Consider the following 27,224-nt stretch of genomic DNA (forward strand, 5'->3'; position numbering starts at 1 on the left):
AATACATAGTAAATTACCTTTTTCAATATCATGTTGTGTGTGTGTGTGCACGCAAATTGTATATATTTTGCTTGATTTTTTCCCCATCCTCTCTCTGAAACAACAGAATTTTCATTATTTATTATGATTGAATTTTCAGCACAAAACAGCAGTGTGGAACATTGTTGTTGGCTGCTAATTACAAGAGATGGAACCCAAAGTGTCAGAATTAATAGGAATAATATTTCCCCTATTATTAAAGGGGGATCAAATTCAACGACAGCAGAAAAGTTTATGACAGTGTAATAGAGAGGTCTGTTTAATCATGAAGAAAGGAGCTTACTTTTCAGAAGAATGGACACCCATCTTTTCATTTTAAAACCAGAAACTCATTTAGAGAAGCATAGCCTAACTGTCAAATGATCTTGTCTGCTAAATATTTGAGGTACACAAGGGTATCATAATATTCCACGACCTTATGGGGATGAGATCTGTATAAAATAAGGAGTCATACACTCTGCTATCGCTAGAGTTCAGGGTGTATTTCTAAGATGGCAAGGAACTCAAAAGCCTGATTCTGCAATATACATTATATATAATCACTATGGAAAAGAACATAGAAGGTTAAATTATCACATTCAGCCTTTAACCATTTGAGGGGCCATATTTCAAGTTAGTGCAACTGTAGTTCAGTCAATAGATCAGGGGGCTTAGTTTGACTAAAGATCAGAGCATAATTCAGCTCCCACCTTTTAGGAATTACTGTTAACGTAAAAAACAACACATACAGCAAGATGTTTTACATTTCCAGGCTTGTAAAGCTATAATGTGGAAAATAACGTTTTTTGTAACTGAGAGTCAGTGCGATTCTTTTTTTTTTTTTTCTTGAATCCTAAAGAAAAAAATAAAGCAGCCTCAGTGGATGCTGAGTCTCTAATCATATATCCACTTACCTGGGAGTAAACCCTGCTGAATTCAATGGGACTTACTTCTGAGTAGACATGTACTGTATAGGATTGCAACCTGTAACTATGCAATCCTATGTATGTTTGCTATCTTCAGTGAATCTTCCTTCCAGGTCTGGGAAGTTTTGCAGATAGAGACTGCTTAACTCTCTCCCGCCTGTCTCTTTTCAGCTCAAAAACTACTCTCCCCAACCATCTTTCTTGCTGGGGAAAACACAGAATCGCCATGTCTTCTACATCTCCCTCCAAGAGTGGAAAAGCAGCTTGGATAGAGCAACTTTGTGCTGAAAACTGATTTCTAAGGAAAGAGTTAAGTAGCCACTTCTTTGGGCCAAGCTATGCATTGTATTGGGACGTGGGTGGCGCTGTGGGTTAAACCACAGAGCCTAGGACTTGCCGATCAGAAGGTCGGCGGTTCAAATCCCCGCGACGGGGTGAGCTCCTGTTGCTCAGTCCCTGCTCCTGCCAACCTAGCAGTTTGAAGCACGTCAAAGTGCAAGTAGATAAATAGGTACCGCTCCGGCGGGAAGGTAAATGGCGTTTCCGTGCGCTGCTCTGGTTCGCCAGAAACGGCTTAGTCATGCTGGCCACATGACCCGGAAGCTGTACACCGGCTCCCTTGGCCAATAAAGCGAGATGAGCGCCGCAACCCCAGAGTCAGCCATGACTGGACCTAATAGTCAGGGGTCCTTTTACCTTTACCTTTATGCATTGTATTAAAAGTACAGTGTGCCCGATCTTTTCAGGAAAGTGTTAAATGACAGCTGTGGGGATCACCTCAGATCAGGACAACAGCATAACTAGTTGATCTTTCTACCTGATTCCAAGTTCCTAACAACCCCCACTTCAAAACTGTCATTTGCACTGGGAAAGAAGTTACTACTGGCACCAGTGGCAGGTGGGAGTGAACAATCTTCATTGAGATGTTGGCATGGGAGCGAAATGTTTTAAAAGCCCTTCACTCACACTGCAATCCACTGCTATTCTATTTTGGCCCTTCATCTACCCAGACTACTTTGGCTTAACTTATTATTGATACGATGAATGAGTCAAGCCTTTAATAATGGTTTAATACTTGTCTTTTACTATCACATTTACTTTGACAGTCAGCCATGAATTTCGGTTTCAGGCCAGTCTACCTCACATGATTGTGGTGAGGATCAATGGAGAAAGTGACAGCATACACTGCTCTGAGTTCCTTAGAATGATGGGAAGTACGTAGTATCTTCTAGCTAATGTTAAGTGTACTAAAGCATACCTTCTAGATTTTAAGAACTCTCTAAACCAAGGATTCCCAAACCGTGGTCTGTAGAGCTTTATTCAGGTGGTCCGTGGCATGCCCATATTAAATATTCATATTAATTTCAATTGTATTTTATTTATTTTATTGTATTAAAGTTTGTATTCGGTGGAATGCAATTTTTAATACAATATAGTACATAAAAGAAGCAATGAAAATACAATTAAAAACCACATAGCATCTGGCATAGCACATTACAATTGCTACAACAGGCATTAAAATCATTAAGTCATCTGTCTAGACAATCAGCCTTAAATGCTGCAACCTTTCCTAATATGTGAGTTACTCCATTTCCTTAATCGTTCCGGCTGCCCTCTTCTGAACCCTTTCAAACTCTAAGATATCCTTTTTGACTTGAGGTGACCAGAACTGTACACGGTATTCTAAATGCAGTCACACCGTAGATTTGTATAGCCACGTTATGATATTGGCAGTCTTCTTTTTCCAATGAAACCTAGAATGGAAAATACATTTTCATAGCTACCGCACACAGGGTCAACATCTTCACTGAACTATACACTATGACCCCAAGGTCTCTTTCTTTTTTTGCCATATCATTTTTATTAATTTTACAATAATGCTTTCCATTACAATATCTCCTCTTATATTATACAATTTGGCCATGACTTCCTTCAGACCTTCCTTATGATTTTCTGCCTTTCATTTCAAATTTCTGCGTTTTCACTACTTAACCATTGCTTTCAAATCAAAAACATCAAAGCATTATATTTTCTTATTCTTCTCTGCAGTGATTTTTATGCCTTTCCTTACAAAGCTTCTTGCAATCCTACCAACGTGTTTGATTGAATACAGTTGTCTTTCAAATAATTTACAAATTTAGTCCAGTCCTTGATGAACTTCTGGTCCTGCTGTTCTCCGATTCTTCCCATCATTTTGGCCAGTTCTGCATACTCCATTAACTTCAATTGCCATTCTTCCTTTGTTGGTAATTCCTCTTGTTTCCACTTCTGCGCTAATAAAATTCTTGCTGCGGTTGTTGCATATAGGAAAAGCTTAGTATCTTGTCTGTTAATGTCTGTTTTTCTGTTTAATTTAAAACCTGCTACTTGTCCAAATTCTTCAATTTCCTCTAATGCTTTCTTAGCACTGACTAACCCCAAGGTCTCTTTCTTGGTCAGTCACTGCCGGTTTGGATCCTATGAGTGTACATGTGAAATTAATGTTTTTGTCCTGAAATGAGTCACTTTATGCTTGTTTACAATGGATTACATTTGCCATTTTATTACTCATTTACTCGGTTAGGAGAAGTCATTTTGCAAGTCTTTGCAATCCTTTTTTATACATATATATCACAACTCTGAATAGTTTAGTATCGACTTCCGGGTTGGCGCCATCGCCGAATGGCGGACTCCCTCCGAGCTCCGGAGGGAGTCTGCTCGGCAGGGGCTGGGTTCTACCGCACCGGCGATGCGGGGACCCTTAGAAACCACGGCCACGGAGGCCGTGGACATGGAGACTCGGCTTGCACCGTTAGCGCCCTCCCGACTCGTGAAGGAGCCTTTTTAAAGGCTACGGATCGGGTGCCGGGGAGAAGCGTGGTGCCTTGAGTTCTCTGCTTCCCCTGCTGAGCGAAGCCGCATGCCATTCGGCGGAGAGCGCTGACTTCTTCCATTGAAAATTCGGACTTTTCAACAACAACCCGTGAGTAAATTTGGAAATCGGGTTCAAAAGGAGGAAAAAAAAAATTTTTTTTTTCGAATTGGATACGAGCGGGGGGGATCCAAAAAGGAAGTCAGTCCCCTCCCTATTGTAAACTTTCCAAAACAAGGACGGGGAAACCAAGACCCAAAAAGGCTTGCATTGCTGATAAAAATCCAAAATTTCACGATGGGGAACTACAAGAACTGTGCTGGAGGAGGAACTGGAGAAGGGAAACGCAACCCCCCCCCCTGGGAACCGGGGTGACTGAAGAGAGAGCCTGGTGAAAGGAGTCGGAGATCTTGACAGCTGTCAAAATAGCTGTCAAAGTCGAAAAGCGGAGTGGATTTTATTATGAGAACTTGGCTGGTTAAATTTGATACAATTTGCTACAACTTGTTAAAATTTGGATACAAAATGGCGAATATGGATAACAAATTGACTTTTGGATTAGAGGAAACAAAGATACAACAATCCCCCTTGAGGAGTTTCGGGACATTACAAGGATTGGGAAAGTGGAAAAACACCAATGGAACTTTACAGGACTGGTTATCTTCTGGGAAAGCTGCAAAACGGAAATAACATCTCGTCTTCAGGGTGTTTTCTTTTTTGTTTTTTTAAAGGAGACAATAGATTTTTCTATTGAAGAAAGGAAGGGACTGAACGTAAGGTTTTGCCCCTGAATAACAACCATCCCTGCAGACTTACCAAACTTTCGAACTACAACGTTTTAGCAGCGGAACAAAGGGAAATCAGACTACAACCTGGAAAGAACAATGGAGGGAGTTCTATTACAGTTTTATTAAAGACTGAAGTTAAAGTTTTGAAAAATAATGATAATAATAATAATTTTGATTTTCAAAAAAATTTATTTTTAATTTTAAAAAAGAAAAAGCCAGCAAGGAGTTGGGGAAAAGTTGTGATTTATGGTCTTAAGAATTCCAGGCAGACACCAGGGGTTGATGGTCAGGGGGAAATTAAACCGGGGACAGGGGGGGGAGAACTAAAACTCCAAAGGCTTGCCAACTTGGTTATTTTTTGCTGAATTGGTCTATTATTCATTATATTTTTTTTATTCTCTACCTTTTCTGTTTCTATTATCTGGGGTGCTTCTTTTATTAAAAAATGGAAATTGTGGAATGACATGGGGTGGGTCTTGGGGAAAGAACACTGGGTTTTTTTTTTCTTTTTTTTACTGTAAAACAAATTAAGTTTCAATTTGAATGGGGAACTTGTTTGGCCAACAATATGAAAGGGGAATATGGTAGGGGTGGGGGAAGGGGGGAGTCCCGTAAAGTGATATTTTTTGTATTTTTGAAAAATTTTAATAAATATTATTTAAAAAAAAAAAAATGAATAGTTTAGTATCATCAGCAAACTTGGCCACCACACCACTCACACCCCTAACGCTAGATGGGTTATGAACAAATTAAAGGCACAGATCCCAATACCAATCCTTGGGGCCCTCACTTTCTACATCTCTCCATTGGGCAAACTCTACATTTATTTCTACTCCAGTTCCTGATCCACAAGAGGATCTCTCTTCTTATTCCATGACTGCTAAGCTTACTCAGGAGTCTTTGGTGAGGTACTTTGTCAAAAGCTTTTTAAAAGTACACTATGTCAACCAAATCACATGTATCTGTTTGCTTGTTCACACTCACACAAAACTCTAATAGGTTAGTGAAGCAGGACTTACTCTCGCAGAAGCCATGCTGCCTCTGCTTCAGCGAGGCTTTCTCTTCTATATACTTGGTTATTTTATCTTTAACAATATTTTCCACCAGTTTTCCCAGGACAGACAACCTTAACCAGGCTGTAATTTCCGGGATCTACCCTGGATTCCTTTTTTATAAATCGGCATTATATTGGCCACTTTGCAGTCCTTAGGTTACGTATTTTTGTTAGACAATCAGCAATTTCACACTGAATTCTTTGAGAACTCTTAGGTGGATGCCATCTGGACCCAGTCAGTTTTTATTTTGTCTATTAGGTCACCATTCTTTGCCTCAGGTCCTCAGACTTACTTACTGCAAAAGTTATTTCAGACAGAGGGAAATAATAAATTGTTGTTGTCGTCGTTAATTTGTGCCCTGCTCACCTGACTAGGATGCGCCTCTGGGCTACTTCCAGCACATATAAAAACATAGTAAAACATTAAACCTTAAAAAGCTTCCATATACAGGGCTGCCTTCATATGTCTTCTAAAAGTCAGATAGTTGTTTATTTCGTTGACATCTGATGGGAGGGCATTCCACAAGGCAGGCGCCACTCTGCCTGGTTCCCTGTAGCTTCCCTTCTTGCAGTGTGGGAACCGCCAGAAGGCCCTCAGTACTGGATCTCAGTGTCCAAGCTGAACAATGGCAGGGGGGGGGAGAGAGACACTGCTTCAGATATACAGGCCAAGGTCATTTAGGGCTCTAAAGGTAAGCACCAACACTTTGGATTGTGCTCAGAAATGTACTGGGAGCCAATGTGGGTCTTTCAGGACTGGTACTATATGGTCTTGGTGGCTGCTTTCAGTCACCAGTTTTCAAAGTTAGCCCCATGTAGAACGCATTGCAGTAGTCCAAGCGGGAGATAACCGGCGCATATACCACTCTGGCATGACAGTGCACATGCAGGTAGGGTCTCAGCTGGCGTACCGGATGCAGCTGGTAGACAGGCGCCCTGGACACAGAATTAACCTGTGACTCCATGGACAGCTGCGAGGCCAAAATGACTCCCAGGCTGCACACCTGGTCCTTCAGGGGCACAGTTACCCCATTCAGGACCACACTTGCCTGCCCTCTGTCCCCCAGAAACAATACTTCTGTCTTATCAGGATTCAACCTCAATCCGTTAGCTGCCGTCCATCTTCCAAATGCCTCCAGGCACTCACACAGTACATTCACCACCTTCAGTGGTTCCGATTTAAAAGAAAGGTAGACCTTCCGCTGTGAGAACAGAAGCAAAGCATTCATTCAGCTTCTCTGAAATCTCCATAACCTCCTTTAGCACACCTTTGACTCCCTTGTTAGCCAATGGTTCAACACACTTACATCTCGCACCTGGACACAACTTAAGTTTAAGTCTAGGGTTGCTTAGTGTTCTAGGGCACAATTGTTGAAGGCATCAATAAATTTTACCTCTTTGTCATGACTGGAACACACACACACTTATATTCAGATGTGTAAATGGCCAACTAAGGTGACCTTAGGAAGATATCCAATTTGCTACTTTAGAGGGGTCCTATAGAAGGGTGTTTTTTTTATTATTATTATTCCAACACCAATTTGTATACAGAGCAGAGATTTAGGGGTGAGAAGAGGTTTATGTGAAGCTCAGCAAACTAGAGCTGCTCATCTCCAAATACTCAAGACTTAGAGCCCCTCGCCCAGCCACTGAGTCAACCAACATGAGTAAAGTTGGCTAGCTCCATGGCTGCTATGCCGAGCAAGAAGACTGTGTTCCCTTTTCCACATAGGACATACTTGCCAAGGATTGAGATCTCATCTATTGCTCTATATGGACTTCAGCCACAGTCTAGAAAGAGAGCATAGGAGAAGACTGTATGATTATTACTGAGCTAACGATACTAACAGACTTTATGGGGCAGGAGAATATAAATGTCATTTGGCATGAGAAGAGAGTGTCTAGGGTGTTCCCATCTTACTCAAGAGAATTCACTCTGTCCTTCACAATGATAATTTACCAACCTGTGCCTGATGGCTGTACCTGGTATGCAGCCAGGTTGCTTGATCCAAGTCCCAAACATAGAGCAGGCTGCTGAAACCCCCATTGCAACAGATCAATGCACTTTTTATGAATGTGTAAGCTACTTTGTGAAGAGCTCCCTAAAAGTGGATTATAAATTTGTTTAAATAAAGCCTATTTCTGTGCATGTATCCCTGTTGCTAGATCATAGTTAGTCGGAAACAATATTTGACTTACACTTGGGGGGGATGCGATTAGAACACAACCCTATGTGCACAATAGGGAGTATTATTTACCATTTATTGCCTCCAAAAATGAAGGTGCAAAGGGAAAAGCCAGTAAATTTGAAAAGTTAGATGTCTGTTTTGACCAGGATTTAAATAATTGGAACTGTATTCATCAGCTATTAAGATTGTTGGTAAGGAAAGTAGTTATTTACCTGAAATGCTTAAGACATTCTTGTTACTCTGCAGAATTCTCTGCACAGAATGTGAACAAGCATACCTAGAATTCATGACTGCATGTTTAAATGGAAACAGCTATCACTTTAGCTATCATAGAAAACATTCCCACTTCACTTCTCAAAATGAGTGCTCATTTAAATCAGATATTATGGGGGGGAAACCAATGGCTAATCCTAAATTCAGGTATACTACCACTCTAGCTAGGCAGATTGCTAGTTGATCATGCTAAGATGCTTCCTTATCCATTATTGGATCTGAAAAAGGAGGATTAAGAATTATCTGACTTCTCCGTTAATGTGCAAATCATCTAAAAGCTCAGCTTAGAAAGGTCTTAGAATATTGGACAGCACAAAAATAATAACATCTCGGAATTTTAATAGCTTAAATGTACAGCATAACAACTCCAAGTGAAATTTAAGTTGATGGACAATAGAAGAAGTAAAATACACACATGAATGTTTCATTGACAGGCTCTAGCTGTATGTATTTCAGAACTGAGTATCATGGTGTGATTTTTCTTCAGTTTTGCTGCCGAAAGTTGCTGTGTGTGGGGTGGTTCTTTTTCCTTTGCTCAAACTTAGCAGTTAAAACTGTCAGTTTAAAACAAATTGCAAATATATTTGGGGATAATGAGTCACGTAATTACAATTGCTAACGTAACAAAAGAACTGGAGCAAAGTATGTAACCCTTCATATTTTTGGTTATTGTTTCATAGTCTTACGCTTTTCCGTCTGCCTCTGTATGTGTTGCACAAACAATATCAATAGGCTTAAAGGCTCCCCTCCCCCCCGCAATTTTGAAGAGAGGAAAAGAGAATATGAAGTAGCAGGCAAGCTCTTAATGTTCCGTGTTTGCATTTTTCTTAGAGAGAGAGAGACCTGTATTGGAGATTGTTGCTGCAGTGTGTTTTATCATTCCCATCGCTCAGATACACCCGCTTCCCTTCTCATAAATCTGTGGAAAGTATTTAAAAAGAAAAGAGAAATTGCTAGTATTTCAAAAAAAAAAAAAACCCCAAAACCAAAACGCTATTATAATGCATTTTTCAAATATGTCAGACACATCTTTGTTAAAATTAAACCAAGGATTGGTTTTGAGCGAATAGCCCTATATCCTTACAGATGCTGTGGATGGATGCATCTAAGCTGCTTATTATATTGATGGGTTTTGCTGCTCTGCAGCAAATGAAAACAGGCAGCTGCTTCCTCCATCAAAGCAAAAGGCAGCCTGAGTTTTTATTAAACGAGTGTTCATTTCTTCTATTGCCAAAATTCTTCCACAAAACAAAAGAGCAGTTTTAGCACATTATTGCTTAACTAGACATGAACAACTGACAGCAAGTGATAAGCCTGTCTGCTTTTCACAACTGGTAATCATTTTTTGGAATAGATGTTTTAATATAGTTGAATGTAAAATTTTTGCAATTTACATCTACAATAGTACGTAAATTCATAGATCCAGCTTGTTGCTGGAGAGTGAAGGCTGTAATCACAAAAGGCTTGTTCCCATGTTGTTTAATTTTTAATGATTATTTGAAAACTGGGTAAGGAAAACGAAATCAAAATTCATTCAGTTGACACAAAAAAGGTGGTAAAGACAATAATACAGGCAGCCTTGTACAATTTGACAGCGCTGCCATATAGCCTGGATTTCGGAGCATCTATAGTTTTTTACTTGCTACTGTATTTCCATCACAGTTCCATAGGCCTTCTTAAGTTTGTGCTGTAAAAGAAATTTGCAGATTGCAAACCATCATGTTTCCCTCCTGGCCGTGAATAATAATGAAGCTGAAAGCCTGTTGAGATAGAGAGTACCGAGACCATTTTGGCCAAGCTGAAGGTCTCTGCCAGCTGTTTATACATATTTTTCGGTGATCAGAATCTCATAAATTCAGCTTTAGATTGAAAGAGGGTTGTATAAAAGACAAACAGAGAAGGAAACGTAGAGAGATGTGCTTCAATTTCTCTAGTTTGCTTTGTGTTACGGTACTTACGGCTATTCCCAGGGTACATGAAGGTGGCAATCTCTCTTTGACACTATTATATATATTTCTTTTGCTTTCTGGTCTAAAACCTGGAAGAGGAGGAAAATGGGAGGAGTGATCATGTATTCATTGTATATGTATTAAGATTCACAGTGATAAGGGAAAGTACTGCCGAATGTAAAATGAAAGTCTACTAAGGACCATCTTCTATATCTCTACTGAACGTCTACTGAATGTCTACTAAGGCCAATGGGTGCTCTCAAGATATTACTTAACCTCAGCTTCCATCATCCCTAATCACTAGTCATGTTGGCTGGGGCTGAGTTGTAGTCTGGGGGGCACCACAATCGCTAGCCCTGACTTAGACTGACCTCAGGGGCTCTTCTCCATGTCTGAGATGCAGCAGCTGGGAGTGCAGGAGAGGGCCTTTGGAGTCATAGCACCACAGCAGTGGAACACTTTCTCAAGGGACACTTTCCCCATCACTGCTAGCTTTTTGCTGTGCTGCAAAGGTATCACATAACACCCAAGCAGTTTGTGTGGTGGCCTGAGTGGCTGGTCTAGAGGAGGCTGGTCTATCCCTCTCTTTCTCTGTGGTTTGTCAAAGGACTTGGCACAAAGGGAGGAAGTAAATTTGCATCAGCTGTGTGGCCTTATTTGTACTGTAAAGGGAAGACACTAAAAATATGGACCTATTGAGTTGTGTTTTGCTGCTAACCATGCTTCATGGGATGTGCTTCTTCAGTACAGTGGTTTGTTTATGGCATCGTAGTCAACAACTGCTTTGTTGTTGTTTCACCCCATAGCACACAAACAATTCTGGAAATATTACAACTCAGTTCCCAAGCCAACACCAAACTTGGAAATATAACATTTAGACCTGGTCTAAGCAGTTCTTGAAAGACAGAGGGTCCTCATGAGTGGTGTCCTACAGAACCCCTGGAAATGGGTTCTGTAGGACACCACTGTAGGAAATAGAAATTAGGAAAGTCCGTATGCACATGGGGAAGTAGGGTATTTGTATAAGGATCTTACATGCTGCCCCAATGAACCTTGTATTTGTGTTGTGTTGCGTTGCGTTGTTTGTGGGGGCCAGACGCCTATAATCCTAGCAAATGTTAAAATCTAATTAAGCCAGGCTAGCTTCCTGATGAGGTAACCACCTGGGTGACCAGCCATTAAGAGAACAAAGGAAAGGGCCTCTGTGCCAGATAACAAATGGATGGGACCGTCTCCTTCAACTTTTAGATAGTTAGAAGGACAAAGACTGAGTTTGAGAGCTGAGTTTTCTGTTATGTGAGCTAGAAGCTAGAAAAAAAGCAGCAAGCACAGGGTCAGAGAGCAACATTTGATTTCTGCTAGAATCCAAGGCTGTGGCTATGGGAGAAGCAAGACCCTTTGGGGGGTATTAATGCTGTGAACTCCTCAATCATAAGATCAGATTGTATATATGTGTAAATAAACCATATATCATAAAAGCACCACAGTTTCTACTGTGCCTCATTCCCAAAAGGAAATACAAACCCTGGGTAAGCACCACTCAGAAATTGGGGTGGTGTGCAACAGTGTTTTACTGTTTTGTCGTCTGTAAATTTCTTTGGAAATAATTTTATGTTTGAAAGGCAGTATATAAATTTATTAGGTTTTTGTTTGTTTGTTTGTTTGTTTAACATGATGCTTTTGTAGCTGGAAATGAGTTACATACTTTAATAAAACTCTAAATATCATTTGAGTATGATACCACCTAGCTAGCAAAATATTTTGATTTCTCATCTTGCACATGTCTAGGGAACGCTTAGGCATTTATTTATTTATTTGTGTGTGTGTGGAGCTCAATGCACAAATAGCCATTTGAGCAAAAAGTATTGTTTGTTGAAAGAAAAACAAAATACTAGAGTTCTGATGAACCACAGCTGATGCTTTGTTGATTGTGGGTGTGGGGATTTGAAGACCTGTCTCAAATTCTTTTCTAATGCTCTGGTCACTATATCAAACTGGCTCTCTCTTTGGAACCTGATATAGGATGGGAATTCTGCTGAATATTTAACTCATTCTGCTGTCCACTAAGCATGATACCTCACTAACTCAGGCTTATGGTTTATGGATCCTTTTGTGCTTTCTTTGTTTTGTTGAAATACCTGGTGGCACTGTATGCTGCTTCAAATGCAACCCTTTTATAGTTGCCGTGTGGCAGCTAACAATGCAGTAGTGCTTTCCTGCTGGTATTTCTATAAAATGATAGATAGATAGATGATAGATAGATAGATAGAATATTTCTAAAAAAAACCTTGTATGCCCTTAATTGACCAAGCTAGCTTTAATTCTAAAAATTTCTTAAAACCTATATATTCTGACCCCTTCCATTTCACAACTCTTCCTGAGGGCCAACTGGTTTAATCCATTCAGAATTGTAAGATTTCGAACATGTCACAATTCTCCGCACACTTACTTGTGAGTGAGCTCCATTTAACTCAATGAGGTTTATGAAGATATTGCTGTTACTTCACCTTCTGCTGGTGAAGGCCTTTGGGAGCTTTCCTGGCAGATCCACATTTAAAATACATGACCATTTATATGTTTAATTCCTTGGAGGATACAATCATGCATTATATGGTTTCTTTATCATGTTGCTTTAGTGCCAGATTTTCATCCAGCATCTAATTTTCTCTTATGTAGTTTTGACCTTAAAGGTGACAATTACTGTACTCACACAAAGGTTTTATAGTGCTCCTATTTATAACATTCGCGGGTGCAAATAATAGTGCAATCATTTAATGAGAGAATGAAACTAGAATATCAAACATATGGAGGAGAAGGGGAAATATACAGATTAAGTTGTGTAAAGCAGAAAGCTTGTCTAGTGTGTAGAAAGGTATAAATAAGACGTGTATGAATACAAAAGAAGGCTTTAATGTAAATGCCTAGTTAACTTGATACATGTAAAGCTGGAAGCCAATGTATAATCAGTGAAGAATTTACAGACTTTCAAGTGGAATAACCTTGAAATATGTATTGGCTTTAATTCAGAGAAAGTTAGTTCCACTTAAACCCCAGTGAAATGAATTAGGCTTAATTTAAGAGCAAACTAGATATTATCTCAGTAAATATCTGGTTCCAACATCATGTTTGGCATATTGTTGGCCATTGTAAGAACAGTAGCCTAGACTAGATGGGCCTTGGCTTCGCCTGTTCCAGCAGGGCCGTTCTTTGGTTCTTGTGCTTGCCAAAATAAAAGGGACACACAAGGAAAGATCAGCGGGTTAGAGCAAGCATAGGAAAACTCCGACCCTCCAGATGTTTGGGACTACAATTCCCATCATCCCTGACCACTGGTCCTGTTAGCTAGGGATGATGGGAATTGTAGTCCCAAACATCTGGAGGGCCGGAGTTTCCTATGCCTGGGTTAGAGGGAGAAGTGCTGTATTATGCAGGGACCTAAACTGTGCAGGAAGCCTCCATGAGTACAGGAGGCATCCTGCATCATGTTTGCCCTCCAACTTTTGTACAGTTGTAAACGCAGGTGGCGCTGTGGGTTAAACCACAGAGCCTAGGATTTGCCGATCAGAAGGTCGGCGGTTCGAATCCCCGCAATGGGGTGAGCTCCCGTTGCTCGGTCCCTGCTCCTGCCAACCTAGCAGTTTGAAAGCATGTCAAAGTGCAAGTAGATAAATAGGTACCGCTCTGGCAGGAAGGTAAACAGCGTTTCTGTGCGCTGCTCTGGTTTGCCAGAAGCAGCTTAGTCATGCGGGCCACATGACCCGGAAGCTGTACGTCGGCTCCCTCGGCCAATAAAGCGAGATGAGCGCCGCAACCCCAGAGTCGGTCACGACTGGACCTAATGGTCAGGGGTCCCTTTACCTTTACCTTAAATGTAGCAAAGGCGACATGCCAGAGGAATATGACATATCAATGCATGTTGTCGCTGTCCCTAACACAAATAAATGGAATTGAATAATAGGGCTTAGCTTAATTGATTTCAATGGAACTTAAGCACATTTTACACTCATTTGGATTGGGTCCAAAATGAAAACCCTTTGATTACATTTGCAAAGAGTTTAATTTCTCCTGTTGGTTTCAATGGGCTGGACGGTTCCCAGGCTTTGTGATGAATGAGGAATACATACATCCAGGCAGCATTTTGATCTATAGCTATTTACATCTTTGCATATTATAAAATATAGGTCAGTACAAGGGAGTAGAAGTCAAAGTGCAAACTCCTCCACATGGCTTGTTAAGCTTATCCCTATTTTGAAAGCCATCAAAGAGGATTACTTACCTGTTCAAGCAAGAGAAGCTTTTCCTTTTACTAAAATTAACAAAGGTATTCTTGCTGCTGGCTTAATGCTTTAGTGGGTAGCGCTGTGTACTTCCATATTTGAGACCTCTGTTTGTGAGAGAGTGCTGGCTACTATTATTTTTGTTGTTTCTGCTGCTGTCTGTGCCTGGAATTATTACTGGCATGTTACTTTGTAATACTAAAGGATTGCAGAAAGGTGCATTATGTGTAGCTAGTGGCTGATTGAGTTGTTGTGTGGATTCAGAGGAACCTGTTTACAGTCTTTCCCATTGATGATATGACAGCTGCTACTACCAGGGAACGGAGTGCTAACTTTGTACTGCATTTGCGGCAGTCCCCCAATAAAAGGTAGAGTGACTCACCTGTCATTCAAAGACAAAGTTTAATTTTTCCAAATTGCAAGGTGAGAGAGAAATTCTAGAAGGTTGAGACGTGTCTTGCAATGGCTAGTATTTTGTGACATAACTGAGAACAGTTTGAGGGTTGTTGTTTTTTTTTAAAAAAAAGGGTTTTAATAAAGAAAGTTAGTTTGAGGAAAATTGCAGGTGGTTCTAAATGAGTTACATCTACTAGACATGAAAAATTGCTTTGGTGGATAATTTAAAAAACAAAACAAAACAAAAAACTGGTTTGAAATACAAAGAATACAATCCACACAACAAATGTTCCCTTATGTTGATATGACCCTTTTCTCTGCCATTGCAGCCATCCACACCAGAACAAATTCTAGGCAGACATGGGAGATGGATACCACACAGTCCCAAAACTGTGCAACTACCTGGGGGCGGGGGGGGGGGGGCTGGAAGGTTTTTCAAGTTATTCTACCAGTGTGGCTGAACTTCTTAGCCTTGAGTGGGGCATTAGCACCATTGCTGCAATTAGGAAAGGGCAGAGTAGACTTTGCACTTTGAGCCTTTAATGGTTATGAGGTACAAAATAATCCTTTCACTCATTTCAATATTGCAATATATATTATGAGAGGAAAACGATTTACAGATAGGCATAAGTTAATTTTTCATACACATACACCTCAGTCGAAGCTGAAAGTTCTCAATTATGGCGCAGTGGTGGGAAGCGCAGGAACTGGTAACCTCAACTGAGCTTGCATCCAAAGAAAGGCAGAGCTCAGGAAAAGCAGTTCTTCACATAGTGGGTGAAGAGCAATAGGGATGTAAAAAATAAATAAATTCCACTTTACACCATACTCTCTTTGGGCTGTGTGCTCACTTATAGTGAGCTCGGGAAGGTATCCTGTAGGTATATGCCTACATACAAACAAACACAGAGACAACTTGTTGTCCTGACTAGTTTGGGGAAAACAGGGTAGTGGGATAACGCTTCCTCCAGAATGAGAGCTAAGAATGCCCCCATCATCTTTGTTGGGGTTTGGCAGAAATCATCCTTACTCTTGAAGAAAACTTTTCCCGTGGGGGCGGGGGGCGGGAGACTTATGGAAGCTAGTTTCACTTCTCTGGGATTTCTACAAAGCATTACTATAATGTGACTCTGATCTAACATAGTGCAGTAGTGTGTATGGATTATCCCTTTCTGCTGGCTGGAGGCCATAGAGGATATAATTTAAATCCTAATGATACCATGGCTAATGAAGATTGCCCTTTAGCTAACAAATGCTCCAAGTTCGCACCATCCTCTGGATGCACAAGAATGAGCATCTCCTTGTGCTCGTTCATGCAAACAGAAAGATCCAGAGGGCTCCCGAGTTCAACCATTGGCTAATAATGAGGAAAAGCTCTTGTAATAGGAAGAACCTTTGCCTTTCTTTCCAAAGGTCAAGCCCATTGATGGTACTCTGACTACTATTTAAGATTCTTTTGATGTCAAGAATGCAGTAGGCAATGTGCAGAATACAGTGGTAGCAAAGTCCTGTAGACTACTGTTGCTGTTGTTGTTGTTGCTGCTGCTGCTGCTGTTGTTGCTGTCGTCGTCATATTGTAGATGCAGGGAGCTGAGAACTATGTCCTGCATATGATTATCTAGTGTATGAGTCCCTGGCTGAGATGAGATTTCAACTATGCACCAACCATGTTCATAACTGTCATGCTATACCAGCTCACACATACTTTCATTCTCATATTACCAAAACATATTGATTGATCAGGTGAAAATAGGTATGTTTGTTATATTTGTACCTCTCCCTTTCTCCATGGAATCCTGAATTGTCATTTTAACCTGATGACAGGTAAGTTAGGTTAGTCTGAGAGAAAGTGACTTGGCTCCGTGGTACACTCCAGAACTTAGAGTGTGGAAACTTGGCTGGGAAGTGGCTCAAACACAAGTGGAAGAAAACTCTTGCAGAATGCAGTCGAATGTCGGGGACGAGGCTCATCATGACTGACAGTGAACGCAGCAAGGGAGGCATGCTTTGCTGCCTCTATTGCATCCTCATGGTGCCATCCAACAGAGCTTTTCTGGGTACTGCAGGGCCTCTTGAATGCAACAGAACTGATGGTCGCTCACTGTGATTTGTTTGACTCCCCTGTTACAGCAAACAAATATCAAGGGGTGTCCAGAGCAAAGTCTAGTCCTGTTGTTTTGGATGAGTTTCACTTAGTAAGGTTTGAGGTGTTTGGATTGGTCAAGGTGGCTGCTTGCGCTCTGTACCCTGGCCCCTCTTGACTGATAAAAGCTAGTGGGGCAGGGACAGCTGGCAGAGCCAGGAGGTGATTAATGCCTCCTTATGAGAAGGTGTGGTCCCTGGCTGCTTGAAGCCACATTTAAACTGACTAATGTGGGAGAGGGAGACAGTGCTCCTGAAGGTAGGAATCTATCAATTGATGAAGATGATCATCCAAATGTCATAGACCAAATGGAGCAAACAGCACGCAGACCTAGTGGTGGGAGGAAAAAATCCTTAAATAAGAGACACGGGGGAATCATTAATGGACTTCAATGTCTGTACACTAATGCGCAAAGCATGAGAAATAAACAAGATGAGCTTGAGCTCTTGGTACAGCAAACTAAATATGACATAATAGGCATCACTGAAACCTGGTGGGATAAGTCCCACGATTGGAATGTAATAATGGAGGGATACAATCTATTTCAGAGAAACAGACCAGACAAGAAAGGAGGAGGAGTGGCGTTATATGTCAGGGATGTGGATACCTGTGAAGAGATCCAAGATTTAGAACCTCAAAGCCAAAGTGAGAGCATTTGGGTCAAAATTAAGGGAGAGAAGAATAACAGTGACCTCATTGTGGGAGTTTACTATAGATCCCCAAGCCAAACGGAGGACATAGATGATGCCTTCCTGGAACAGATGGCCAAGCATGCAAAAGGAAGGGAGATAGTAGTAATGGGGGACTTCAATTACCCGGATATTTGTTGGATGTCAAACTCAGCCAAGAGCATAAGGTCAAACAGATTCCTCACTGGCCTTGCAGACAACTTCATTGTCCAGAAAGTGGGAGAAGCAACAAGAGGAACAGCCATTTTAGATCTGGTCCTAACCAATGTTGATGACCTGGTTAGTGGGGTAGAAGTGGAAGGATCATTAGGCGCGAGTGATCATGCTCTTCTGAAGTTTACTATACAGCGGAAAGGAGCAGCCAAGCATACTAGGACTCAATTTCTCGACTTTAAGAAAGCCGACTTCATAAAACTTAGGGAAGTGCTGGGTGAGATCCCATGGACAGTAATACTAAAAGGAAAGGGAGTTCATGATGGCTGGGAGTTTGTTAAGAGGGAGATAGTAAAAGCACAACTTCAGGCAATACCAATGAGACGGAAACATGGAAGGTGCCTAAAGAAGCCAGGGTGGCTATCTAAAGAACTTTTAACTGAGTTAAGATTAAAAAAGGATGTGTACAAAAAATGGAAAAGGGGGGAAACCACCAAAAAGGAATTCAAACAAATAGCCAGCACGTGTAGACACAAAATCAGAAAAGCTAAAGCACAGAATGAACTCAGGCTTGCTAGAGAGGTTAAAAGCAACAAAAAAGGCTTTTATGGGTATGTTCGTAGCAAAAGGAAGAACAAAGAAACAGTGGGGTCACTCAGAGGAGAAGATGGTGAAATGCAAACAGGGGACACAGAAAGGGCTGAACTCCTCAATGCCTTCTTTGCCTCAGTCTTCTCCGATAAAGAAAACAATGCCCGACCTGAAGAATTTGGAGCAAATGATTCAGCAGAGGAAACACAGCCCAGAATAACTAAGGAGATAGTACAAGAATACTTGGCTAGTTTAGATGTATTCAAGTCTCCAGGGCCAGATGAACTGCATCCAAGAGTATTAAAAGAACTGGCAGATGTGATCTCAGAACCACTGGCAGTCATCTTTGAGAATTCCTGGAGAACAGGCGAAGTCCCGGCAGACTGGAGGAGGGCAAATGTTGTCCCTATTTTCAAAAAGGGGAAAAGAGAGGACCCAAATAATTACCGCCCAGTCAGTCTGACATCAATACCAGGGAAGATTCTGGAGCAGATCATTAAGCAAACAGTCTGTGAGCACCTAGAAAGGAATGCTGTGATCACCAATAGTCAGCATGGATTTCTGAAAAATAAGTCATGTCAGACTAACCTGATCTCATTTTTTGACAGAATTACAAGCCTGGTAGATGAAGGGAACACAGTGGATGTAGCCTACCTTGATTTCAGCAAGGCATTTGACAAGGTGCCCCATGATATTCTTGTAAAGAAGCTGGTAAAATGCGGTCTTGACTATGCTACCACTCAGTGGATTTGTAACTGGCTGACTGACCGAACCCAAAGGGTGCTCATCAATGGTTCCTCTTCATCCTGGAGAAGAGTGACTAGTGGGGTGCCACAGGGTTCTGTCTTGGGCCCGGTCTTATTCAACATCTTTATCAACGACTTGGATGATGGACTCAAGGGTATCCTGATCAAATTTGCAGATGACACCAAACTGGGAGGGGTGGCTAACACCCCAGAGGACAGGATCACACTTCAAAACGACCTTGACAGATTAGAGAACTGGGCCAAAACAAACAAGATGAATTTTAACAGGGAGAAATGTAAAGTATTGCACTTGGGCAAAAAAAATGAGAGGCACAAATACGAGATGGGTGACACCTGGCTTGAGAGCAGTACATGTGAAAAGGATCTAGGAGTCTTGGTTGACCACAAACTTGACATGAGCCAACAGTGTGACGCGGCAGCTAAAAAAGCCAATGCAATTCTGGGCTGCATCAATAGGAGTATAGTATCTAGATCAAGGGAAGTAATAGTGCCACTGTATTCTGCTCTGGTCAGACCTCACCTGGAGTACTGTGTCCAGTTCTGGGCACCACAGTTCAAGAAGGACACTGACAAACTGGAACGTGTCCAGAGGAGGGCAACCAAAATGGTCAAAGGCCTGGAAACGATGCCTTATGAGGAACAGCTAAGGGAGCTGGGCATGTTTAGCCTGGAGAAGAGGAGGTTAAGGGGTAATATGATAGCCATGTTCAAATATATAAAAGGATGTCACATAGAGGAGGGAGAAAGGTTGTTTTCTGCTGCTCCAGAGAAGCGGACACGGAGCAATGGTTCCAAACTACAAGAAAGAAGATTCCACCTAAACATTAGGAAGAACTTCCTGACAGTAAGAGCTGTTCGACAGTGGAATTTGCTGCCAAGGAGTGTGGTGGAGTCTCCTTCTTTGGAGGTCTTTAAGCAGAGGCTTGACAACCATATGTCAGGAGTGCTCTGATGGTGTTTCCTGCTTGGCAGGGGGTTGGACTCGATGGCCCTTGTGGTCTCTTCCAACTCTATGATTCTATGATTCTATTCTATGATTCTATGAAGGAGGCAGTGATAAAACCACTCTTCGATAAACCCTCCCTGGATTCAGGCAATCTAAGTACTGACCACTTGTCAATCTCCTCTTCCTGGGCAAGGTTCTTAAGCAGATGGTCACAAACAAGATCCAGGCCCAGATTTGGCCCAGAAACTGCTTTGGGTGCCCTGTATGATTTACCTCTGTTGTGAGAGCAATGTGGAGGTGAAATGTGTCCCTGTTAATTCTCCTTGACCTCTCAACGGCTTTCAGTATTGACTATGGTATCCTTCTGGAGTGGCTGTCTGAGTTAGGGGTGGGTGGCAGAGGCAGATTTAGGACAGTGTAACCTGTTCCGCCTAGGGGGCTCCGGAGGGCGTCAAAACTATGATGTGGTGAATTGAGCAGAACAGAAGGCGAGAGGTGGGGGCTTCAGATTTTGCCCTCTCACAGAGTGCACTGAAATTTGAAAGACCAAAGTCTGCCCCTGTGGGTGGTACCACTTTGCAGTGGTTCTGGTCGTACTTGGATGGTCATTTCCAGACGGTGATTCTTCGGCCCCATGGGGCCTTCAGTGTAGGGTTCTGTGTTGCCTTCAATGCTGTTTAAAATTTACACGAAGCTGCTGAGGGGGTTATCCGGAGTTTTGGAGTACCTTGTTAGCAATATGCTGATGACACACAGCTCTATTTCTCCTTTACATCTGCAGGTTTGGCAATGGATATGCTGGACCATTGTCTTGCCTCAGTAATGGACTGGATGAGAGCCAACCAACTGAAGCTCAATCCAGATAAGGCTGAGGCGCTGTTGGGTGGTTCTCTAGACCAGATGGGTGGGAGCTTACCTGCTCTTGATAAGGTTACCTTCCCTCTAAAGGAGTGGGGGTACTCCTGGGTCCTTTGCTGTCACTTGAAGCTCAGGTGGCCTCAGTGGTGCAGAGTGCCTTCCATAAGCTTTGACTTGTAGCCCAGCTGCACATTGTACTGTTCCCAGTCTCCATTTAAGGCTGCTGTGACAAACAGAATTCAACATCAATAAAGGGCATTTTTGTATGAAACAAGAATGGAACACAACACACTCATTCTAGAGAAATATGAGCACACATAACTATTTTCTTGAACAGAACTCAAACAGCATATATTTCACTTTTTCCTGCTACTTCCTGGCCCATGTTTAAAAGTGCAACAAAGGATCACTTTGGACAGATCTAAGTATAGGTTTTTAAAAATTAAGAGAGCCTTTTCTTTTAAAAGTGACCATTTCTCTCTCTCTCTCTCTCTAGGTATCTGGCCTTCTGAAGAGGTACTAGCTTACTACTGCCTGAAGTACCATGAAGTGTTCAGGTACAAAAGCAACCCATAAAAGAACCTTTCCAATCCATTAGTTTTATTATATTTGCATGGTAAAGATTGCTATGATTTAAGTCGTCAGATTCTGTTTTTAAAAGTTCAAGGTGAAAGCATGTTGCTCTTAACAAAGAATTTGGAGCTGCCGTTGGGTACTAATATTGCACAGCAAGCTTTCTGCTATATGTCAAAGACTTTTGATTTCCACTCAAGGCGTTTTATTTCACTTTGATTTTTGGGAAACAAAAGTGAGGCGTCAATCGATCAGCACTGATTGTGAAGGTCAGGGGAAAAACAAAAGGCATCTGTTACTGAGTTTACTCTTACTTCTGTTCTGAAAGTCAGTAAAGTATTGTCTGGGAAGGTATATCATAGTTTTAAAGTAGAGCTTTGGCACCAGAATATTTCTTGCACTCTCTGCATGCTTTTTACTATTGTTTTTCTGTATATTTTTCATATTTCGGTACCAGAGGCTTGCAAGGCTCCCCATCTAGACATGCTGGTACAGTACAGAACATGTAATAGATCAAGCTTCCTGGCCTTGCTGGGCTTAAGAAATGTGTACTTGGTAGAATCACAGAAAATTAGGGGCATTTAAGATGTGACATAGCAGGGCAATTTTTGCAGCTGTCTCCCTGCCCTTTTATTCAGTTATTTTGAACGGGAGCTACAGAAGGCCACAAATATGCTTTTGCTTGGGAGAAATGTATCTGTATTTCTAAATCAACATGGCCAATAGTATGATATAATGCATAGGGCTAAAAACAAACAAAAGCCGACTTTAATTTACCACTCCATTCACAGATGGCAAAAAAATGGTGTGGGAGGGGAAGTGTTTGTTTGTTTGTTTGTTTGTTTGTTTAGGGATGCAAATATATAGAACATTTGGGTGCTTGTCATAGGCCAGCCATGGGGATCTGGTGACCATCCATATGTTATTAGGTGGCAGCTCTCATCAGACGCCACATGGCCATTTGAGTACTACAGGGTCTCCACCCTTGCCGTGAAGACAGATTAGACGACTCCTCCTCCTCTAAAAATGGTGGGGGTGTCTCCATCATTCTCCAATAATGGCCCTATATCTGATCCTTCATTGAGATGGGGTGCCAGCTGGCAGCTGACCAAAGGAGTTCTATCCCTTCCACAACTGGTGATGCTAAAATGAAGATTATTTTAAGAAAGAAAGAAAAAAACCGCTGCACCTCTGCCTCTGGTAAACCTCCCAACCTTTCCAAAATTTTCACACACCATGGTGATGTTGGGCTTGCACTCCCTGAAAGACTACTTTGTTGTAGCTAATGCAGCAAAAACAACACAGGAGGCAGCAGTTATGAGTTACTGGTCCCTGCAGCAACAGCAGGCGCTGTGATTCTCCAGCTGTTTCACTTCACTTCTGGTGGCGTACTCCATTTTCTCTCAAGACAGACAGATGCCAACAAGATGTAGGTTGGTGTATGTCTTTGCACATATTGAACTACTAGTGTTCACTTCCGCTACATGTGCTATATGAGCTGGGTAGGGGACATAAACCTATTTCCTACCTAGTACAGATGTTCATACGGAAATGAAAAACTGACTGCCTATTATATAGGCCTATAGTGTATATAAATTTTGAATATAAAAAATAGATCTGGAATCAACAGCATAGAGCTAATTTCATGAGACTGAATAGCTACTTGTTTGCAGTTTTGCCATCCTTACATTAAATGCCCTTGGTTAAATTTTCACCTTTTTTTCAGAGGGACAACTCTTGCAACAAAAATAGTCAAAGAATCTTATGGCACCCTAGACACTAACACATTTAATATTGGCATAATTATTTGTGGGCTCATGCCCTTTTGTCAGGGTGCCTGTGGATACTTAGCGTAATATATTTGTTAGTATTTAAGGTGTCACAACACTCTTTAACTGTTGTTGTTGTATTTGTGTATTCACTTGTGTATTTTTGTTCAGTATACTTAAGTCTTCTGCATAATTGCAGACACCACATTGGATGGTAAGTATGGATGCTGCCCTTCCTTCTGTAATTAAGAACACAAGTGATTTTCCTCAGGGATGCATCTGGCTCTTCTTCATGTTCTCTGTGGACACATACAATTAGGTTCTGAATCTGTACATAGCATAGCTGGTACCTCCTAGAGCTCTGTTTTGTAACTTCCACAGCAGTCTTTAGGAAACTAGCTTTGGTATGGAGGATTGTTCTGGACTTTTGGATGACTGAACACCCGAACACTCCTTAGATTATATATGCTAGGTGACATTAAGGCAGCATTTTCAGCAGATGATCTGTGACATTTATTTATTTAGTAAGTAAGTAAGTAAAACTATTTAAAATCCTACCTTTAAGAACTTAAGAAGAAGCCAATGCATCAATCCAGCGGCATAATGTTTTCACAGTGGCCAACTAGATGCCTATGGAAAGCATGCAAGTAGGGCCAAGCACAGCAGCACTCCCCGATCCTGCGGTTTCCAGTGGTTGGTTTTCTGAAACATACTGCCTCTGACAGTTGAACACCCTTAATCTATATAGATTTAGGAGCAGGGTACAATGAATAAACTGCAGAGAAAATAAATCAGTACAAAACAACATTCTGACCAAATCATTGCACGTGGGACAGTTTGGGGGCCCAACTAGAATTTTACCAGTCTCCTGCTATGCATCAAAGAAATTCCACTCTAATCCTCCTTATTGAAAGTTCCAGAAATCCAAAAGGAAGTCTTCACTTTCCATCTCAAAGAATTAAACAACTTCTAGGTATAGCTGCGATAACTTCCTGGAGACCTGATTGCCAATGGTAGTTGTGTTCTCACTATCACTATCACCATAGAATTTCATATAATCCTGTTACTCCTGTTCAACTTGAAGTATACTTCAGTATTACACACGCACGCACACCATTTTATTTGTATGCTGCCTCTTCATAGTTAAAACCATGCTGAAGGTGCCTTACAACATGAAAAAAATACATATACAGTGGAATCTTGGGTTAAGAACTTAATTCGTTCTGGAGGTCCGTTCGTAACCTGAAACTGTTCTTAACCTGAAGCATCTGTAACCCGAGGTACCATTGTATGACTAAAGTAGAATCATAGAATTGTAGAGATGAAAGGCACCTCAAGGGTTATGTAGTCCAACCCCCTGCAATGCAGGAATCTCAGCTAAAGCATCCATATGTGACAGCCCTTTAGACATTTGAAGACGGCTATGGTATCTCCTCTCACTCTCCTCTTTCCCTGTAGTCATAAATAATAAATAAAACACATCAAAAAGTACCAGACTGAAAGATTTCTACATAAATCACAAGAAGATATAAAAATACAAAAAATATATCAGTAACAGCAACAACCCCGCCCCCGGAAAAAAACCCTAAACAACACACCAACCCAAGAGTCTGTTCAGCAGCCTCAACTTTTGCAGCTAGAGAAGAAGAAGAAGAAGTCTGGATTTGATATCCCGCTTTATCACTACCTGAAGGAGTCTCAAAGCGGCTAACATTCTCCTTTCCCTTCCTCCCCCACAACAAACACTCTGTGAGGTGAGTGGGGCTGAGAGACTGTGTGACTAGCCCAAGATCACCCAGCAGCTGCATGTGGAATAGCAGGGAATCGAACCCGGTTCACTAGATTACGAGTCCACTGCTCTTAACCACTACACCACACTGGCTACTACACCACAAAGTCAGTGACCCACCCTCCCTAGGCCAGGTGGGAAAAGGCCTGAAAAGCAGGGAGCAGGTTTTTCAGGACTCACAGCCAAGATGATCATAGCTAGTATTACTGCAGAAAGTTCACACGGTCAAGTCCCAATATGCTCACTATTCCCATCAAGGTAATATATTTCATACATTAGTAGAAAATCTCCAAGCTGCACCTAGGAATCCCATTCAGTCTGCCAACTGCCCTTTGCTACAACTCCAGTGGATTTGTCCTACTGGGGCCTGACACAATTCTGAAAACCTTATCCTTTGACAAAGACCAGGCCTCCCCAAGCCTGGAGACTCTATCCCATTTCAGCACTGATCTGGAAGACCTTGGTATCCAGGGAGAGACCTCACCAGGCCTGCCTTCAGAAGTTGCCCAGGAAGGGCCCTTGGAGTGGACCCTCTGATTCACCTGCCAGTCTCAGAGAGCATAGTTGTCAGAAATCCCTGGCTCAGCAAAAGAGTGCATGCCTGAAAGCCCAAGGGAACAGCTTGAGATTAAGGGACGCATTGGGAAGAAAGGGCTCCTGAGGGCAGAAGTAAGTGTGTGCAGCTGGTCCTGGATGGAGTCTGAGGGACCAGACTATATAAGCCCTCAGTTGAGGTCTGCTAGCTGATGGACCACCACATGTCTTTCCCCTTCCAGGCCAGCCTTTCTCAACCAAGGGTCCAGACATGGTATTGGACTCCAATTCCCACCATTCCTAGCCATCCTGGCCAGAGTCAGGCATGATGGGAGCTGTAGTCCAGCAACATCTAGGAACCCAAGGATGCGAATGGGTGTCGGAGACTCTTGCAACCTGTGTTACCTTCTTTGTCCTACCTCTTGACTGCCTTCCCATATTGCTGACCTCAGGATCTCTACTCAATTACTCTGTCCTCTGGACTGTGTTTGATCCTGGCTTGCTTTATTCTGCTTGATTACAACTCCTCCTCAACTCTGTTTTCTGGACTGTTGTGATTCAGTTCTCAGCCAGAGGTTGACCTTGTGTGGAACTGTAACTCTCCAATGGTTTGACTTTATCTCCCAATGGCACAATCTTCCATTGTTTCTCAAGACAGATGGGTGACAACAACAACAACAACAACAACAACAACAACAACAACAGTATAAGTGTAAATTTTCCATAGGCAGACTTCTATAATGTCCTTGTCATGCAAAACAAAACAAAACCCAAATGAGCATTATACCAAATATCTTGGGTTTCTTGTCCCCCGCACCCCACCAGCCTCCAGTAGCTTCCTATGCGCAGTTCCAAGTGCTTGTGTTGAACCATGGGTGGTATTCAACTAGTCCTATTGAAATTATTAGACCTAACTTACTCATGTCCATTCATTTCAGTGGATCTAAAATTTAATTGAATCCCATATCTTTCAGACACCTCCTTTATGTTTGAAATGAATAAACAAACTTTATCAAAACTTACAGAACATCGCTCCCATGCTGATGTGTATCTCTGTTGTTGTTGATTGAATTTATATACCACCCTATACCCGGAGGTCTCAGGGCGGTTTACAGAACAAAACCAAAATATAAAACAAAATATATAATCGAAATAAAAACAACAACCCAATAACCCTCCTCTCCAAAAGCTCCACATTTTAAAAGGGCATAGGATGTCAATCAAATCAACTGAAGGCCTGGTTAGAAAGGAATGATTTTGCCTGGCACCTAAAAGTGTATAATGAAGGCGCCAGGTGAACTTCCCTGGGGAGAGCATTCCGCAGACAGGGAGCCACTGCAGAGAAGGCCCGTTCTCGTGTTGCCACCCTCCAGACCTCTTGAGGAGGGGGCACATGAAGGAGGGCCTCAGGAGATGATCTCAGGGTCTGGGTAGGTTCATATGGAAAGAGGCGGTCCTTGAGGTATTACGGTCCTGAGCTGTTTAAGGCTTTATAGGTCAAAACCAGCATTTTGAATTGGGCCCAGAAACTAATTGGTAGCAAGTGCAGTCAGACCAGAATCAGTGCAATATGCTCAAACCATCTACAAGGAAAAGTCAGCCTATGTTCTTATTGGTTGCTCCTTAGTTATCTCTTCCATGAGGAGGCTCACCAAAAGCTTAGCCCTAATCACTTTTAGGAGTGATCTGAC

At 41.8% G+C, this 27,224-nt stretch overlaps 1 protein-coding gene across 2 annotated transcripts in view; it reads left to right on the plus strand.

Moving 5' to 3' along the window:
- CAMKMT (calmodulin-lysine N-methyltransferase) overlaps nt 1-27,224 on the plus strand; it is a 245,004-nt gene that overhangs the window by 170,927 nt on the left and 46,853 nt on the right. For both annotated transcript variants that reach the window (XM_083605524.1, XM_083605525.1), the window contains exon 4: nt 21,365-21,425. In XM_083605524.1, the coding sequence (XP_083461650.1) occupies nt 21,365-21,425 (61 nt within the window). The remainder of the gene's footprint in view (nt 1-21,364; nt 21,426-27,224) is intronic.

This window comes from Podarcis filfolensis (assembly GCF_964270895.1).
Source record: "Podarcis filfolensis genome assembly, chromosome: 3".
In the NCBI taxonomy this organism is placed as follows: domain Eukaryota; kingdom Metazoa; phylum Chordata; class Lepidosauria; order Squamata; family Lacertidae; genus Podarcis; species Podarcis filfolensis.